The following is a 19,586-nucleotide window of genomic DNA, read 5'->3' on the forward strand; positions in this document are numbered from 1 at the left end:
CCAGCCAGCGTGGCCCGCCTGACTTCCACTCGTACTTGAGATGCGCCGGGACCGAGGAAACCGCGGGCTGCGGGAGACGCCGCGCTGCCTCCAGAGCTGGGCTCCAGGCGCCTTCCCGTTCTTCCGGCCAGGTGCCCTGCCCTAGCCCTTCCTGTCTCGCATACGTCCTGTCCCGAAGCGCCTGGCCCCAGGATGTATCATAGGATTGACGTGTTGGCATTCAGTCTATATAGGGTGGTGTTTTTTTCTCCTTTGCCTTAAAACTTTTTTCGAAAAAGTAATACGCATTCGTCGCATGATGATTGGAAAAAATAAAAAGGAACGTAAGAGCCAGCCAGGTGGGTGGTCATTAGGATGGCTGGATCCCTTAACGCCTACAATGTGGTTTGGTTCCAGGACCTGCAGCTTTTCGGCCTGGGTGTGTGTGTGTGTCCCCCAAATCCAAGAAGTGAACGGAGGATCAGGGATTGCAGAGTGGTCATACTCCTATCGGGATTGGAGTGCTTCCTTACTCCTCGCCTCCATCTCCAATACTGCCCCTCCATGAGCAAACAAATCCCACAGCAAAAAAAAGGAACATAGACTATTCCAAATGGTAGTTCCTTCCAGACTCTCCCGTCTACGCAGAGATTTCTCTCTCTCTCTCTCTCTCTCTCTCTCTCTCTTTTTTTGGAAGAGGTTTTCGCTATAGGGTGTGTGCCCTCTCCAGAAAGAAAGAGACAGAGAAACTGGAAGCGAGAAATCACACACACACGCACACCCCGGGAAGATGGCCATGCTGCAATCCCTTCTCCATTCTCCTCTCCGGATCTTGGGCATTCATGCACATGCGTCAGGCATGAGTTTAACCACCAGGTCTGGGACTCCAACCTCCATCGACCACATGGGAGTCTGGAGACATAGCTATTATGCCAACTGCTGGTCCCTACACAGATATTTCTCAGGAAATTGGTATTTGCCCTCACCTCTACATGGAATGTATTATTTTCTACTCAGTAAAAAATGAGGGATCAGATACTATAATAAGAAACTTTATTTTTCTAATTAACACAGCCAGGAGCAAAGGAGAGTCAAGATGAAGACAGCGTTCCTGGGAAAAACAAAAAGCGAAGGAAGATGTGGAATAGGGGAAGGAGAGGAAGAATTCTGTGATGTTGGACAAACAAGAGAGACTAACAATGAATTCTGGATTCCAGAAACTGTTTCCTGGGCTGGCCCTTGCCTGGTGGTTGAGGAAGTCAGATCCCACATGGTTGACCACAGCACAAATCCCATCCCAGGGCTTGAATCAGGCGTGTATGCATGCCTCAAATTCCAGTAGTGGAGAAGGGACTGTAGTGTGATCATGCCCATAGTTGGGGAAGGGGTGCTTTCTCCCTCTTTCTGTCTCAGGCATCCTCTGGCAATTAAAAAATGTTTCCTAGCTCTGTCCATCCAAAGGTCCTAGAAACAATGATGCCCCAGCAGTAAAGAAGCACATTAAATCCCAGATCCTGGCCTCTACCATTCTCAGCTAAAAGAGGCCAAGGCTCCTCAGGGGAGTTGGCTGATCCGAAGGCTGCAACGGAAGTACCAGATAAGCCTGGCTGTGCCAGGAAGTGCTCAAAAGTGGGGATGTGTTGAAAGGACACAGCAGCCACCTTGAAAAGGCCTTCAGCCAAACTTGGAATGGTTTCAGCATCGAAGGACAACCATGCTGAAATATGTAGGGATGAAGTGCCAGGGTGCCTGCAACTATAATAATACATATTAATAATTCTATATGGAGAAAAGAAACTTGGCAGGATGTGAGTTCGGTGAACACAAGTTCTATAGGTGTTTAATAGGGAAAGGCAGCTCCTCTTCGCGTCAGAGACCAACGAACGCCACTGCCACGAAGCTGGTGGCACGGGAGCAGGGAAAGGACATGAGCGGCCAGGTCCCAGCCTCAGCTGTTCTTTCCTGTTCATGCATCTGCCTTTATAAAATCTGTAGAAATCTTTGTCTTTCTGCTTATCCAGAAAGTGGAGACAAAAGCCTTGTTCTCCTAGGCCGAAGGCTGAAAACCAGCAGCCATCTCTGGAGAACAATGAGTTCTTTGTATAGAAAGTGGCCTTGCCTGTACCCTCATAAGTGGTGGGTTGAGGACACAGAGAAGAAAGAAACGGGAAGAGATGAGGGCCATCAACTGGGCGTCAGAGAAGGCCTCTCTGAAGAGTGAGGGACCAGCTAACGATTTGCAGGAAATGGCAGGCAGAGCTTTGAGGAAAGAAGACTCCAGTTAGGGCGAACTTACCAAAGACAAGGCTGGCGTGTCTGAGAAACAGAAGGATGAGGCAGAATGAATCAGGGAACAGAAGGAGAAGAAGCTGGCTAGAAGTTACCCGGTTTTTCTTTTTCTTTCTTTTTTCTTTTCTTTTTTTTTTTTGAGAGTTTTTTGCTATAGGGCATGTGCACTCGCCAGAAAGAGAGAGACAGACAGAAAGTGAGAAATCAACCCCCCAGGGGGGATGGCCACACCACAATCCCTTCTTCTCCATTCTCCTCTCAGGATCTTGGACACACATGCACATGCACCTGGCATGAGTTTAAACCACCGGGTCTGGAACTTGAACTGCAGTCAATTACGTGGGAGTCCAGTGACATAGCCATTACGCTAACTGCTCGTCCCCTTTATCTTTTTTTTTTTAAAGGGAGGTTTTGTTGCTATAGGTCATGTGTGCTTTCCGTAGAGACAGAGACAGATCGAAAGTGAAAAATCACCCCGTGGGGATGGCCATGCCACAATCCCTTCTCCTCTAGTTTCCTCTTGGGATTTTGGGCACACATACACACACACACCCGGCATGAGCTTTAAGCCGCTGGATCTAGGACTTGAACTGTGGTCCACTACATAAGAGTCCAGTGACATAATCATTATGCTGTTTGCTGATCCCAGTTACGCAGTTTTTCTATCACAGTGCCGCTAGCAACATTACTGCATGAACATCAATTTTTTGTGACATACCTAGGAATGATACTGCTAGTTTCAGAACACATGAGTTTCAACTTTACAAGATAATGCCAAACTGTCTCTGAGGCACTTCTACCAATTTATACTCCCACCAGCAATGTAGAAGGGACCCTTTTGATCGACATCTTCTGCAACAAAAACTATCAGACTTTTTTTTTCTTTTTTTTGGAGAGGTTTTTGTTATAGGGCGTGTGCGCTCGCCAGACAGACAGAGACAGAGTGATAGAAAGCGAGAAATCACCCCCCAGGAGGGATGGCCACGCCGCAATCCCTTCTCCTCCATTTTCCTCTCGGGATCTTGGGCACGCACGCACAGGAGCCCGGTGTGAGTTTAAGCCGCTGGGTCTGGGACTTGAACTGTGGTCAACTACATGGGAGTCCAGCAACATAGCCATTACGCTAACTGCTGGTCCCCAGACTTCTTCGCAAATAAGGGTAACATGTCTCCAGCTGTGGTCTCACTCTGCATTTATCTGATGACTAAGGAGGTTAAATTTGTTACAAGCTGCCCATTTCTTAAAAGCCTTACCAGCCATTCAGTTCTTTCTAATAGAAACAGAAAAGAGCATAGTCAAGGAGAAACGAAGGACCATTTCCCACACAGTAAAGTTGGTTCCCCTGTAACGTGTTTTTGTTTGTTCTTTTTTTAAATTTGCCAGAGAGCAAGACAAAGAGAAAGGACCCCCCAATAGGGCTTGGTCATGCCATAATTTCTTCTTCATCTCTCCTTTCTATAAGGATTTGGGGCATGCATGCACACACCCAGAATAGTCTTCAGTACACCCTGGCTGAGATTTGAACTGCACAGTAAACCCTGTGGATCCAGCTGCCTTACATCTGACCAGGTCACAGGCTGTCCCAGTTCTCCTGTAATGTGCATTAGGATTCACTGTTATGCCGTATAGTGCTTATTGGCATTTATTCCAAAGTGAACTTTTTAACGTTTGATAACATTAAGAAATCCATTTCCTGTAAAGTAGTAATGACAATAGGACCTTTGGTTTCATTCAAATGATTTTAAATGAAAATACTTTTATATAATCCCAGATTTGAACAAAACATAATATCAGCTGGAAGTGGACTCTCTTTGTCATCCTCCAGGTATACCTAGGCTTCGGGAAATGACATAACATCAGCAAACGTGATTCTTGGTAGAGTGTGTGCTGACTCATTTTCATATAAAGGAATGACATTCAGGTTTTAGGTTTTTTTTCTTTTTTCTTTTTTTGTTTTTGTTTTTTTTTGGAGAGGTTTTTGCTATGGGCATGTGCGCTCGCCAGACAGACAGAGACATAGAGACAGAAAGCGAGAAATCACCCCCCAGGGGGGATGGTCACGCTGCAATCCCTTCTCCTCCATTCTCCTCTCGGGATCTTGGGCACGCACGCACACGTGCCCGGCGTGAGTTTTAAGCCACCGGATCCAGGACACGAACCGTGGTCGACTACGCGGGAGTCCAGCGACATAGCCATTACGCTAACTGCTGGTTCCTTTTTTTTTCTTTTTTTGAACAGGGCTTTCCTATAGGGTGCGTGCACTCGCCAGAAAGACAAAGAGACACAGAGAGATAGAAAGCGAGAAATCATCCCCCAGGGGGGATGGCCATGCCGCAATCCCTTCTCCTCCGTTCTCCTCTCAGGATCTTGGGCACGCACGCACACGTGCCCGGCGTGAGTTTTAAGCCACTGGGTCTGGGACACGAACCGCAGTTGACTATGTAGGAGTCTAGCGACATAGCCATTACGCTAACTGCTGGTCCCAGGTTTTAGATTTTTCATAAAGAAACCAGACAATTTGGAGATTGGGATTTCTTTGCTATTATTATGAGGCAGCAAAATGATAAGATATTTGTTGTGGGGCCAGCCGGTGATGTGGTGGGTCTGCATGGCTAACTTTACAGTTCAAGTCCCAGATCTGGCAGTTTAAGAAATTTGTTGGGTGTATGAGCATGCATGCCCCAAAATCCTGAGAGCAGAATGGAGGAGAAAGGATTGCAGAGTGGCCAGGCCCGCTGGAGGATGATTTCTCACTTGCCCCACCTTTATCTCTCCCCAGCAAGCACATGTGCCCTATAGAAAAACTAACTAACAATAATAAATTGTTTTGATTTTTTTAATAAGTGTGCTTGGCAAAATAGCTTTAAAAGATATCTTCCATAATTTAAGCCTATAGCCAGGGTCATAAAACTAACTTGGGGACCAGCATAGGATTGGACTCCCATGTAGCTGACCACAGTTTGAGACCTGGACCTGGGCATAAAACTTACACCAGGCATGTATGTGTGTATGCTCAAAATCTCAAGAGGAGAATGGAAGAGAAGGGACTGTGGCATGATTTCTTACTTTCTGCCTCTCTTCTCTCTCTCTCTCTTCTCTCTCTCCCTCTCTCTCTCTCTCTCTCTCATCTCCTGGGTGAGCGCACATGCAATACAGAAAAATCTCTGAAAAAAAAGAAAAAAAGAAAAGAAACTAATTTGTACTGTTTTTGTGTTCAGGCACTCATGAGAATTTTGAACCTGCTTCTCTTAAAATGAGCCCACCATGCTGTCATCAGGCCTACGGTAGAAGGGTTAGCTGGAGGCACGGGTGACTAACCATTCTGTTTACCTAGGACTGTGGAATTTGCTGGGACTTGTGATTTCAATGCTAAAAGCAGGGAAATCCGGGGTGAATCACCTGATTTGGAGGCTAAGTTAGCTCCAGTCAGCTGGTGGCCGGGCTAAGTCTGTTTAGGAAGGCTTCCTGGAGTGGGCGTTACCCTTGCCCCTTACAATGGTGCCCTTCACAGTTTATGAAACTGGAGCAAAGGACAGAAATTTAATTAGAAAGCAAGTACTACTTACACAGAAACTTTGGGAAAGTGAAGAACCTAGTAAGCACTTCCCCCTCAGCTAGGGAAGGTATTATGCTCAGTGCTCATAAGTAAGTCATATGGAAACTTTAGGAATTGTTTTCTTTTTTGTTTTTTAATTGCCAGAGGGCACATGAGCTTGCCAGAGAAAGAGAGAGAAAAGACTCCCCAATGGGGTATGGTCACACCACAATCCCTTTTCCTCAATTTCTTTATCCCGTAAAAATTTGGAGCATGCGTGTACACACTTCTGTGTTTTTCAAGCCACCAAGACTAGGATTTAAACCATGGTCAACCACATGGGATCTGCTTCTAGGGCACAGCACTTACCCACTGCACTAACAGGTTGGCCCTAGGATTTCTTTCTTTTCTTCTCCGTTTTTTTAATGTGCTATAAGGTGTGTATGCTCACCAGAGACGGAGGGAAGCATTCCTGAGGAGGGATGATCACACTGCAACCGCCTCTCCTCCAGTCTCCTCTCAAGCTTTTGGGCACACACACACACACACACACACAAGTGGCTGGTTTCTTTTTGTTTGTTTCGTCTTATTTAGTTTTAGAGTGATTTTTGCTATAAGGGGCGTGCACTCGCCAGAGAGACAAGGAAAGACAGGAAGACAGAAAGTGGGAAATTACTCCCCAGGAGGGATGGTCACACCGCAATCCCTTCTCCTCCGCTCTCCTCTTGGGAGTTTGGGCACGCACGCACATGTGCCTGGCATAAGATTAAGCTGCTGGATCCAGGACTGAAACTGGGGTTGATTACGTGGGAGTCCATCATTGTAACCATCATGCCATCTATTGGTCCCTAACTGGGATGTTTTTTAAGCTGTCAGGTTCAGGATTCAAACCAAACCATGCAATCAGCCATATGAGATCCAGCTACCTTAACCATTGTGTCATCTGGTTGGCCCAACCCTAGGAATTTTATATGTGGTAATGATCATCAGCCCTGATTTTGAAAGCCAGTTTCAGCTTAATTCTTATCTGGTGATTGACCCAGAGCACAACAGATCTTTTTGGAAGGCTGCTTGCTGAGTTCCAATCCTTTTGAACCATGGACAGAAGCTGAACTGTTGCTCAGGAAGCTCACAGTGACCTCAAACAGGCTGCTCAAGATATCCACAAAGACTGGGCCTGGAAAAAGTGCTCTTCTAGCCACCAGCCCCACTCAGCTCCTTGCAACCCACCACCTCAACTGTCTTGTGCAGCTGGCTCTCATCATCTCTATAGAGCAGATCGGGAGATCAGAATGATCATGATTAGCTTTAGAATGATCATGATTCACTTTCTCTCATCCCACATCTAATCCATCATCAAATCCTGCTGTCTCTATTTCCTAAATATACTCAGGATCCATCCACCTCCAGCACCTCCCTCGGTACCTCTCTGATCTAACCCACCATCACCACTCACTACACAATGCCCAGAAACTCTTGCCTGGTCGCCCTGCTTCACCCCCATCACCACTCTACCATCCGTTCTCAGACAGCGATTGCATAGTATGTACATATTCATTTTTTTAATGAGCAAAAGAGAGACAGGTAGTCAGAGAGACAGCACTCTCAACAGGGTCTTGGTGCCACCCTCAACCTCAGCCTACCCCAGATCATAGGCATACACGTGCCTGGCTCACTCCAGGAGGTGTCCAGACATGAACTGGGAACCTTCCTACATAGGGCTGCCTTGCAGAGCATCTCATTTTACCAATGTACCACAATCTGGTCCCCGTAGACATGTTGAATAGCCTCAAGTTAACTCCTGACACACTTTCACTCAACCTTGAAGGGCTTCACATCTCACACTGCGTCAGAGGCAAAGGCCTTACATGTCTGATGAAGACGCGCATGACCCGCTGCTACTTTCCTAAGCCCGCATGCATGGGCTCCCACGCTCACTCTGCACAGGTACCTTGCATGCTCCCGCTGCAGGGCCTTCGTCTCTCACTTCTCCACCTGGAACACTCTCCTAACTGTCACAGCTGTCTTCTTTCTTCCTTCATTCTCTCCCCAAATGCCACCTGGAAGCGACCATCCTGTTTACAACAGCTTGGTCTGCCTCCTCCTCTGCTCTGTTTTTCTCAGCATTTACATCCATGGGACATACTCGGTGTCTACCTACTCATCTGTTTACTTCTGTACTCCCCTACCCCCCAACCAGGAGAATATAAGCTCCACAGGCAGAGTTTTGTCTGATTTGTCCCCTGAATTGTCCTCGGCCTGGCTTACCAGGCATTCGGTCAATATTTGCTGAAAGATTAAAAGACTAACGGAAGTAGCTCAGTGACGTCACAGACTAGGTGAGTGCCAGCAGGAAAAGGCAGTCGGTGTGGCTTCCTATTGTGTTTCTTGCTTTTTCTACTATTTTTCCTCAGCTTCTGGATTGATAGCCCTGCCTTGACTAGTGTAACGAAATTCCAGAGAAACTTGGCACTCGCAGATGGCTAGTGTGGTGACTCTCACCCTTTTATCCAGATCCAGGTCTTCCTCCCTGAGCTGCCAGGCTCAGCAGCCTCCAGGGAAGGCCAAATGCCCCCACAGTGGTGCTGGCCAGAGAAACCACTGGGACCACCCAGGACTTGCTGCGGGACCTACATCACACCCAGACCCCAGGTGTGCCAAGCTAGGAAGTGAAGGCTGTAGCTCCCCAGCTGCTGCAGTGTGAGCTGATGCACAGAACAGCAGTTTCAAGATTGTGAGCTACAGCCCTTTAGTGGCCTTGAAATCAACTTACTGAAACAAAACCAAAATCTTTTTAGATGAAGTGAAATAGACTAGAAAATATCAGAATGAACAGTATGCTCTAAGGGTAAGTATTGTTTTATGAGACTTTTTGTCCAAGCATTAAGCCAGAACAATTCAATCTGAATTTCTAGAGCACTGGGCTTTTTTAAAAAGCTCCTCAGAGTTAACTCTAATGCACAGCCAGGCACAAGAGTTGTAGGAGTCTAGTTTTGTCCTTCAGAGAAGTGATGCTTCTGTGTCTGTTCCTCTAAACCAGCATCTGACTGCCAGTCCTATAGTCACACAACCACGGTGCAGAGGGCCAGCCTGTCCCGAGCCTGCATCAAATGTTTTTTTCTCATGCCCAGCCCGGATCTCTCTTTTTCTCTTCCTATTTCCAAGTCACATTTCCTTTGAGCACTTTGCCAAGTTCCTGCTTGCTGCCCACAGAATGATTAGACCTTTTTCTGCTCCTGTGACTAGACACACTTCTAGAATGACTAAAGAAGCCCCGGGGAGGAGACCTCCAGAATCTCATTCCCAGGGACTTCTTTTGTCATCCTAGAAGCGTGTCCAGACAGTGAAAGCACCAAATCAATTCGATCTCAAGAGAGAGCACAGTTGTCACTTCAAAAGCACTAGTCATACCTCAGTGTCTGCACTTTAGGGGATAGCGCCAAAGCAAAGACCTGTTACCTCTGGGAAGACCAAGGACAATGCATGAAGGAGGCCCTCCCCAAGACATTGATCATGAAAATATAGGCCCGAGGGAGTATGCTTGCTGAACTGCTATGTCAGGATGGATTCAGGAGCAACAGGCTGCCCTCAAAGTGGCAAGACAACCATGAGACCCTTCTGTTCCTCAAATATACCGTGGCTGCTTTGACTGGGACTTGGGACATTCCCAAAGTCAGACCTCCTGGCTCAGACTCGGGACACAGACACAGCCAGAAGCCATACATGCTGTTGCAGGGGTGACAGGAAGGGGGATAGTGTTGTATAATTTGAGAATGTTCCTGCTTTGTCTCCTCTCACTGTTGTTCTCCTCCACTGTCCTAATCAAGGAATCTTGGATCTATTCTCTCCTCTGCAGGTCATGAAATGCCAAGCTATTTTCGTGTTCTTCTCTATAATTGTTTGCATCTTCCAAGTTACCTACCATTGAAGATCTAAAGAAAACACTAATTTTCAGAATAAATTAACTAAGTCCCTCCTCCAACCACCTGTACAAGTGCATAGTCATTCTTCCCTGAAATATGGCAGGAAGGACCCACTGGCTGATGACTTCAGGCTCTGGAAAGACTGACAAGGGTTCTTTGCCCTGAAGTTACCTGCAGGAATCACAGACCTGTAATTGGGACAGCCTGACATTATAGAGAAGAGTTCCAGACTAGCTTGGGAAGAAAGGTGAAATGCAGGTCCACAGAACTTGATTCTCAACACTGATGGCCTCTTTGTACAGATTGCATCCTCAAGTCAAAGCCAAAAGAGCATGCGGACCACACATTATAGGGTCGTGACCTCCTCAAAGGCCACATTCCTGAAAACTTAGACCCTGTCCTAGAAATGCTGTGAGATACCAGGCCAGGGTGCCCAGGGCAAAGTCTTTGGAGGTCAACGGTGCAGATGGAATTCCTTCTGCCTCCTTCAGCCAACTTAGCCATGAAGCTTGAGAGGCTAGTCTCCATGTATGTGGCAAGCACTCAAGTGACTGGGAAGCATCTGTCTCAGAATTAGAGCAGGAGGGAAACTTAGCTCACCTCCTCTTTTGACAGATGGGTAAACTGAGCCCAAGTGATCTTCAGTGGCTCTTGAGAATGGCCCAGCTGGTGCTAGAAGCAGTAGGAATCTCAGGGCTTAACTCTCCAGCTCCCCAGCCATCATTTTCTCCAAAACTCTATGGCATCTGCGTACACATTCCTGACTTCCCCATGCTTCACTCAGCCTCCCGCATCATGACCTGCACTAGCTGAATAGTTTCCAGAACTGTCTCTCAGCAGCAAGTGATTAATGCATACCTATGGAATGACCTGCAAACATGACTTGTGGAATGAATGAGTGAGTCGTCTCCGTGTAGTCACCTGGAGCCCTTATATGGGTGCTAGAAGATGGCAGATGTTATAGAAAGATACTCGCAGGCCCTCGGACCACAGCTTCTTTGGAACAGCAGAGATGGGCAGACCTCACCTGCTCACCTCTCCCCATTGCTATGCCCCTGCCCCTGCCCTACCTGTGCTTCTTGTATGGCTTTAGTGACTTCTTTCCCATGTTCATTTATTCAGCTTTATCTACATATAAATACTGGGAGGGACGAGAAGACATAATGTGACTGATCTCTCGGCAACAAGGGCAAGCAGGGAGATGCTGAGGTTCTGGGAAGATCTCATATCTCTGAGGGTGCTGGGCCAAGACGAAGACCATGCTTTGCCCTGGAAAATTCCAGTGGCTTGGGAAGCTAAAGGAGGGACTCATAGTTCAGTGCAGCGACTAGAGGAATGCTGTGTAGCTCTCTATAAGAAGGATCCCTACTAAATAAGCACCCTGGGTCAGACAGCGATGCTTCTGCTTACAGCCCCAGGAGTTGTAATTGCTGTTGTTGTTGTTTAGAACTTGATATTTCCCCAAGAAAAGTATGGAAATGGTGACTATAGCAAAATCAGAAATATGTTCATCTTTCTTACACTTATGACTTGGCATTGTCTTTTACCTAAATTATGTGTCAGGGGATGGCCATCCTATTTTCCATGTTGTGGGCTTCTAACAATCTTAATTTGGCTCTGCAACTACCCATTCCAAAAGGAAACCGTTTTCAGCAGATTAACCAAGTACAAGAATGTATGAAGACTTAAAACTGTTAGGTCCAATGTATGCATGAGATACAAACACTAACTCAAATATTGATAGTTCACCAATTTGCCATGCAGGAGCCCAGCCTCAGTGGTGCGGGCAGCAGAACACTGATCTACAGTGCTGGAAGCCACATGGCTAACAGTGGGTTTGAGTCTTAGGGCAGCCTGAAATATTCAGAGCACCCAAGATCCTAACTTGCTGGAGGGTATGAGGAAAGGGATTGTGGTGTGATGAAACTCTGTCAAGGGTTTCTGCCTCTCTCTCTCTCTCTTTCTCACACACATACACACACACACACACACACTCACATGCTCTCTCATGGAAGACAAAACAAAAAATTACCATGCAGGAAGCATTCTGAGAACAAATGAATGTTGCACTCTGGCTCTGGGACAGAATATGCCTGCAATGGCCACCATGTGCACAGAGTAGATAGAAAGGCGTCAGAGAAGAGGTGGACTGGAGAAGGGCCTGAGGAATAGTCAGAAATGCATACGTGCATGTGCATGTGTGTGTGCAATTGTAATGAGAATAGCATGGTAGGCAGGACAGGGAGGCTAGGTCTGAGAAGGGAAGCCACAGGTTACACAGCACACACAAAGGAGGTCCTTGGACATGAGAAACACACCTGATCACAGCAGAACACGCACTTTCAGGAGGAATGGGTAAATGTTACAAGGACACAGCTAAATGACAAAGTGCCCAGAAAGACTGTCAGCAGAGTTCACGTGATAACTTGCAGAGAGGAAGCCTAGAGAAAGTGCCGCAGCACCCTCCCCCTGCCCCGGCTAAGAAGGTACCTATCATCTATACCACTTGTACCTCACGCTGAGTATAGGTGACATGGTTTAATTCTAGCCACCACCTGGCATTGCACCCACACTATGTGGTTTCTGCTTGACACATGCCATCCCAACCTGGTCCATGTTTGAAACGCAGAACATCAAGGTCTAAGTCCCTCTGGCTCAGTTCCAGCCAATGCCTTGACATCAACTCAGCCAACCCAGCCTGTGTGGCAGTCCAGCTAAGTCCACATTACTTTCAGTCCAGAATCACGTCTTTAGTTGAGGTCTTCTTACTGAACACTGCTCTGCATTCCCTTCCTGGTACTTGCTGGGGAGCACAGGAAGTGAGTTCCAGGAGAGGACTCAGGTGTGTCTATTCTCCTAGCATCTGGCAGTGCTAGCACTCAGCAAGTGATCACCCTAGAGACTGAATGAATGGCAAAGCACAAAGTTACTCAGTTCTGCCCTGCTCTAATTATATTCAGTGGATATCAGTTAGTTCTTCCCATATGCGAAGCTCAGGCCCAGCACCTAAGATCTTTGGCTCATTATCTGTGTCCCATCAGATCCACTTGCCACCAAGGCAAAAGCACCCAGCTCTGCATCCAAGTAGGCTGACCTGTAGGGAGGACACCAGGTCCCCTGGCCCTCTGGCTGCCAATGCCATGAGAACTGAGGGAGGGACAGAAGGAGGTGTTGATTCTCCCAGCTCCCTCTCTGCTAGCTGTAGGCTGCCTACATCCTTGAGGGAGGCCCAGCTCTTGTCAGGAGACCATCTGTAGTAACCTCTCTGTCCCTCAACATCTAGGCCAAGGGGTGGTAAAGCCCAGGGTTCCTCACTATCCCTGTGGTTTTCCTATACCTTATCAAGACTTTCGTAATAGTCCCTTTATTAAGCTCTTCTCAATTGCCCACTCCAAGCATGCCATGTGTTTCTTGCCAGGCCCCTCTCTGCTCTCCGTTGGAGATGCCAAAGTCATCTGCCTGTGAGGACACAGAAACCCAGCATGGAAGGGGAGTAGCAGCTGGCTTTTCTAGGTTTGTAGCCCACTGAGGAAACCTCTCCATCTGGCTTCTTAGGGTTTGGGAGAAGACAACAGTGTTTTCATTTCCTTTTTTGCTTTTTGCTTTGCTTTGCTATAGGGCGTGTGTATGCTCACCAGGGACAGAGAGAGAGGGAAAGTGAGAAAGCACCCCCCCCCCAGGGACCACAGTCCCTTCTCCTCCATTCTCCTCTTGTGATTTTGGGCATGCAAGCACATACTCCTAGCATGTTTTTCAAGCCACCAGATCCAGGATTCAAACCACACAGTCGGCCATGTGGGATCCAGCCACCTTAACCTCCATGCTTTCTGCTGACCTTATTTCCTACTTTTTTAAAGAATTATTTATTTAATTTTATTGATTCATTCATTTATTTTAATTTGACCAGACATACACACACACAGAGAGAGAGAGAGAGAGAGAGAGAGAGAGAGAAAGCCACCAGGTCCAGGACTCAAACAGTGATTGGCCATGTGGGAGTATCCAGTGCCTTTAACCACCACGCCACCTGCTGGTCCCCCTATTTCCTATTTGTAAAATTATTTTTTGAATAATTAATACATTCAAATGGCTCAAAAAAAATTAAACCCAAAAAAGCAATAAAAAGTCTGTGCATGGTTCTCTCTCCTCTCTGAGCAGTGCAGGGACAGGGTGCTGTGCTCCGCCTCGTAGGTGGACCTTGTCACCTCAGGGCAGCTCTAGATGATGGTTCACTATGCCCTGATCCCCCGTCACTCCCATTTGCTGTGCTTACATCTAAATGAGAGCTTCTAACTCCATCAAGTCTGGCTTGTACTGAAGCTTCCCAAACATTTACACTGCACTTATTCCAAACAAGAACTATTTTTTATATCCCAGGGCCTTCAGGAAGTAGCATCCATAGAATGGCATGATAACATTGGCCTCTACATGCAATGGTGTCTCTGCAGATTAAAACAAGAAAGTCCAAAGCTTAACTCAGTTGGCAGTTTGCAAATGTTTTCTCCTGTGTCACCTACTAATGCACTGAAAATGTACTGTCATAAAATAAAATCTTCACAGGCAGAAAATAATCTTGCAGCCCAGTTATTTAATGTCTTGCTGCATACAACAACTCCCTGAGCACCATGAGTGGTAAGCAGATAACTTTGCCTTCCAGGACTTCACCAACCAGAAACCACGAGGGCACCGTGGGCAGAAGCCGTGGACCGAGAGACAGATGGCTGTTCACACTGCACTTAATGAGGCAGTGTGGAGAACGGAGCCTCGCGATGACTCAGAGAGACAAGGTAGCTGTTACACATGGAGTGATGGAGACACTAAGGACAGCGCCCATGGGACTAACCAGCACCAGCTGACCAAGGCCCAGACAGAACTCATCACCCCTGCTCTTCACTATCACCTTCCTAATTGCCACCCTCCTCGTTCCCCTATCCCCAGTAGGGCAGGGAGTGTCAGCCATACCCCTTCATCTCCAGGGCCTTATCATTGTCCCTTAACAACCTGTGTTGAAGGGACGAAGGCCAACGCAGCTTCTGGGTTCCCAGCAACCATATCTCTAGCCTGACAATTCATCTGAGAGAAGAATTATGAATTATGAGAGGAGTGAAGACAGAGCCAAGAAAGGGATGGGGGAGGGCAGTGAGCAGAGAGCAACAGCACAGTGCCAAGTACTAGGGAGGCCAGGCTACCTTGCTGGGTACTCACCATCAATATTCCCAGGCAAGGTGAGGGAGATTCTGTTCCGGAGTGACAAATGCTCACCAGGTCCCAAGCCTCCCATGGCACAAACAGTAAACATGAGAGCCACACAGCTCTGGTTTGGAAGTGAAATAGAGTCCCCTACTCCCCACTCTTCCGCAGCCCCCACTTCTGTCCCTCAGATCTGCCCTGAGGCTGATCCAGAGGTCTAGCCAGCTCTATCAGTCACTGGCCTCCGTGGCCCTGCCTGCAAAATGAGAACAAATATGCATTTCGGGGGCAGAGGCTGTGGCAGCACCTGGGCCTTTCTGGCAGTCCTTGTGCACCAGGTGCGGCGAAGGCCAAGGTGAACAGGCTGAGATGCAAGAGGCGCGCAGAGGGCAGTGCCTCCAGATACGGGGGAGGGTGGGAGGTGGGGGTGGGGGGGAGACCGCATTGCTGCTCAGTCCTCCCAGGGCCACCCTAGTCATGTGCTCATTTCGCAGAAGAGGAAACTGAGGCTGTGGAGATAAATGACTTCCTCTGGGCAAGAGGGCTGGAAAAACCAGCGATCTGTCTTTCTCCGCGCGGCCTCCGCCCCACCAACCTCTCTCTAAGCCCACGATGTAGTACAACGCTCGCCACCAACATATCCAGTCCGCCGCGAGAACCTATCGCATCCTCGGGCCCCATTCCGGCAGCACCTCGGGACTCCAGAGCAGTGGGATTCCGGGATTCGCTGAGAGCGCCCAGGCGCGCCCCCCGCCCGGGACAGCCTGCGCGGCGCCGGAGCTGGAGCACGTGGAGTCGGCCCTGGAGTCGCCAGAGTAGACCACGCCGGCAGAGGGTCTCAGCACCAGCGCGGGCGCGTAGGGCTCCCGCACCGAGCGGTACCAAGCCATAAGGTGCCCGCAGGAGCCGCGCAGACGTCGGGCGCACCGGCCCAGCGCGGGTCCCTTTACTGGAACGGGACGCCTTACCTCTCCTGAAGGGCATCGCGCAGAAGGCGCTCCTCGCGGGGCTGGCCCGCGACAGAAGAGCAGGCTGACGTCCAAGTGGCAGCCCCACGGCTCCGGGCGCCTGTGAGCAGCAGGGCAGGCGAGGGAGGGGAAAGGGACATATTTGGTCAAAGCCTGGCGCGTCACGGCGCGGAGGAGGACCTGCGGCACAGCAGGAAGCGCGGGAGTCGCGTCACGGTGCGCTCAGGGCGTCCGCGGGCTGCTGGGGAGGCGGGCGCGGCCGGGTCCGCCCTGGCCCGAGGGGCAGCAAACGAGAATCCTCGGATGCTGAAGTGGCCTGAACCCCCGGGCTGCCGCCTGCTTTGCAGATGCCACGGAACGGAAGGAAAACTCCTGGGCAGGGAAGAAAATCAGATTCTTCATTAGCTCCCCCGGGTAGTTTGGGCCATCATCCCCGAAGGGACTTGAGGAAACCCATCCCGTTGTTGCACAGGTTCACGCTCAAGTGGCTGGTCGATGCGAAAATAAATGAGCTGGAGGGAGCGACCTAATGGCCCTCTTGGCTCCCCTAATTTCACGTGGCTCCTACTCCCTGGGCCCTGCCCTGCCTTAATTTCCCCAGGGCCCTTAACCATTCTGGGCGTTTGTTGATGAAGCCCATGGAGGCAGTTGTGTGTGTGTGCGTGTGTGTTTGTGTGCGTGCGTGTGTGTCTTCTTCTTTTTGTTCACTGCTATTTCCCCAGAGTCTGAAACAGGCCCTAGCACATAGCTGAATAAATTCATCAAGACAATCGTAGTGCGGTTTAAGGAACTGGATGGAGAAATGAAGGAGAGGTCATTACTATTGTGTTGCCTCAGTCAAGCCCAACACCTGCGAAGAACTTTATCTAGTGGGGCCAGATGTCTCTTGGGGATCAGTGAAGAGTTCATTCCCACAAAAAGTACTATTTTACCTTACACTTGTACAGAGGATATTAGGAACAATCTCCTGGTCTCCTATTATTTAAATGACTCATATGAACAGAAATTGGTTCACAGTGTGTGGAATCAAACAAGCCATTCAGGTGAGCTGAAAAGTTGCAGCCAGTAGATGTGGGGTTTTTTTCTTTAATTTTTTTTTTTAAGATTATTTAATTCTTTCACAAGAGCCAGAAACAGAGACTGGGGGAGGATATTAGGAACAATCTCCTGGTCTCCTATTATTTAAATGACTCATATGAACAGAAATTGGTTCACAGTGTGTGGAATCAAACAAGCCATTCAGGTGAGCTGAAAAGTTGCAGCCAGTAGATGTGGGGTTTTTTTCTTTAATTTTTTTTTTTAAGATTATTTAATTCTTTCACAAGAGCCAGAAACAGAGACTGGGGGGGGCAATCGATTTTTTCTTTAATTTTTTTTAAGATTATTTAATTATTTCACAAGAGAAAGAAACAGAGACTGGGGGGGGGCAATCTTTTTTTTTTTTGGAGAAGTTTTTTTGCTACAGGGCACATGCGCTTGCCAGAGAGACAGAGACAGAGAGACAGAAAGTGAGAAATCACCCTCCAGGGGGGATGGCCACACCACAATCCCTTCTCCTCTATTTTCTTCTTGGGATCTTGGGCACAGATGTATATGCACTTGGTGTGAGTTTAAGCCACTGGGTCTGGGATTTGAACCGCGGTCGACTACATGGGAGTTCAGCAACATAGCCATTACGCTGACTGCTGGTCCTGGGGGGCATCTTGAACAGAGTTTTCACACTGTGCTGTGGCCTCAGCCAGCCAGCATCAGGGACACATGCACTTGCCTGGGTGTACATGGAGACCTTGGCTCTCAAACTCAGGACTTTCCCATGTGGGTCCTGCATGAGAAAGGTTTGCCTTAGCACCAACTGACCCTCTTTTATTATTATTATTTTCTTTCTTTCATGAGGGGGAGGGGATACCCTTGACAGGGTTTCACCAAACTGTCATCTACCCAGCCCAACCCAGTGAGGATCACAGCCACATGCACGTTCAGCTCCAACCCAGGATTCAGACCAGGGCCTTCCCGTATGGCTCCGATATCACACGGCAGTGCACTACTCCTGGGCATAATCTTTTCTTAATCAGAACCTTTCTTAGCCTGCTATCTTGTATGGGTACTAGTCCAAACTCCTTCCCCCATTCTGAAGGAACGTGTCAAGGAGGAGATAACTGTGGGGTCACACTACGGACACGGACTTAGCTCCATGCTCTTAGCTGCCATGGATGGCAAATGTTATCTTAAGCCAACTGGTCCAGATAGAGAGCGTCAGACCGCACATACGTGGCTTTCTCAGGGGCTCAAGATAAAAAGCCAGAGCACGTGACTCTGGGCGTCTGAGTCCTATTCCTTCCAGATGGCAGCTTTACCTCAGCAGACCCATGTGTTCTTAGGGATACGTGACTGACTGAGATACAGGGAGAAATAATATTTGGTCTTTGACCCTAGTTCCTGGCTCAGAGCTTCAAAACCTTTGGTCTCTCCAGAGCGATGAGAGGCTTCTTATATGCCAATGAGATGGTTGGCGATGGGAGGCCCCTGGACAGCTTTAGTGTGGGCATTGGTGGTCAGAAAGACCAAGGCATAATTACAGGGTTGGAACTTTCAGCCCAGCCCCCTGACCTGTAGGAAAGGGAGGGGCTGGAGATGGAGTTAATGACCAATGGCAAATGACTTGGTCAATTGTGTCTATGTAATGAAGCCTCAAAAAAAAAAAAAAATCCCTAAATGACAGAATCCAGAGAGCTTCTGTGTTGGCGAACACTTGGGAGGTGCTGGGAGGATGGTGGGCTCAGAGAAGGCATGGAAGCTCCTTGGCCCCCAACCCACCTCGTCTTGTCGATGCACCTCCTTCATTTGTCTGTTCCTGTATCATTTATACTAAATCGCTAATCATAAATGCTTTCCTGAGTCCTGTGAGCTGTTCTAACACATCATTTAACATGAAACTGGGGCTGAGGGGTGCATGGAAAAACCCGACTTTGTAGTCAAGTTGGAAAGAAGTGTGGGTACCTAGGTATTGGGGTAAAGGAACCCCCTCCCCCACTAAGTTTGCTAAAAATCACCAACAATTGGCAGATTAATAAGAGAAAAGGCAAGAAGATTTATTTTAACATATATATTTGCTTATGAGAGCAATATGGAATATAAACTCAAAGAAGGGCCAGATGGTTGTGTTAGGCCGAATTGACACAACCACCGCCATGTTAGACCCTCAAGGACAGAACCCAGGGAGTCTGAGACCACATAAATAAACAACGTAAGATGGGCCCTGACGATGCCAGGGCCAGGTCAACCTGACCTCAACTGAAAGTCCTAATCTAAACCTAAACATAATGACAGCTAGCTTTCACACACCCCTCAAGTGTAATATTACTGACTGTACTTCCTGCATTGTGATTCGGAGCTATAAAAGATCCCTTTATCTTAGGCTCAGGGTCCTTGTTAAGGCCCGCTGCGACGGGCAGAAACTCGGACCCCAGCTAGCTGGAGAAAGAATAAAAGCCTCTTTTGCAGTTGCATTGTCGTTGTCTTTTCTGTGTCTCCTCAGTTAGACCGATCTCTGGACCCTTACAGTTGTGGTTTAAATACCCTTTCATAGGAGAGAGGGAAATGAGGAGAAATGGATGGGCCATTATCTGCTTGGAGTATGGTTAGTACATGATTATCTTTAGGAGCTGAGTGGAACCAACAAATTATTGAAAGGTGAAGGGCAAG

At 48.1% G+C, this 19,586-nt stretch overlaps 1 protein-coding gene and 1 long non-coding RNA gene across 3 annotated transcripts in view; one reads left to right on the top strand and one right to left on the bottom strand.

The window, feature by feature from the left end:
- The window catches only part of PFKFB3 (6-phosphofructo-2-kinase/fructose-2,6-biphosphatase 3), a 118,631-nt gene extending 102,643 nt beyond the window's left edge, over positions 1 to 15,988 (bottom strand). The window contains exon 1 of the mRNA XM_006150056.3: positions 15,885 to 15,988. Coding sequence (XP_006150118.1) covers positions 15,885 to 15,900 — 16 coding nt within the window. The 5' untranslated portion in view covers positions 15,901 to 15,988. The remainder of the gene's footprint in view (positions 1 to 15,884) is intronic.
- Positions 20 to 11,248, top strand: LOC102500016 (uncharacterized). 2 transcript variants are annotated; one of them, XR_334763.2, is made up of 3 exons: positions 20 to 338; positions 8,318 to 8,651; positions 9,660 to 11,248. It is a non-coding gene; the product is annotated as an uncharacterized LOC102500016 (long non-coding RNA). The 2 variants fall into 2 exon arrangements; XR_334762.2 differs by having other exon boundaries at positions 53 to 131.
- Positions 15,989 to 19,586: the final 3,598 nt, after the last annotated feature.

This window comes from Tupaia chinensis, unplaced genomic scaffold (assembly GCF_000334495.1).
Source record: "Tupaia chinensis unplaced genomic scaffold, TupChi_1.0 Scaffold000275_1, whole genome shotgun sequence".
Classification (NCBI taxonomy): Eukaryota; Metazoa; Chordata; class Mammalia; order Scandentia; family Tupaiidae; genus Tupaia; species Tupaia belangeri.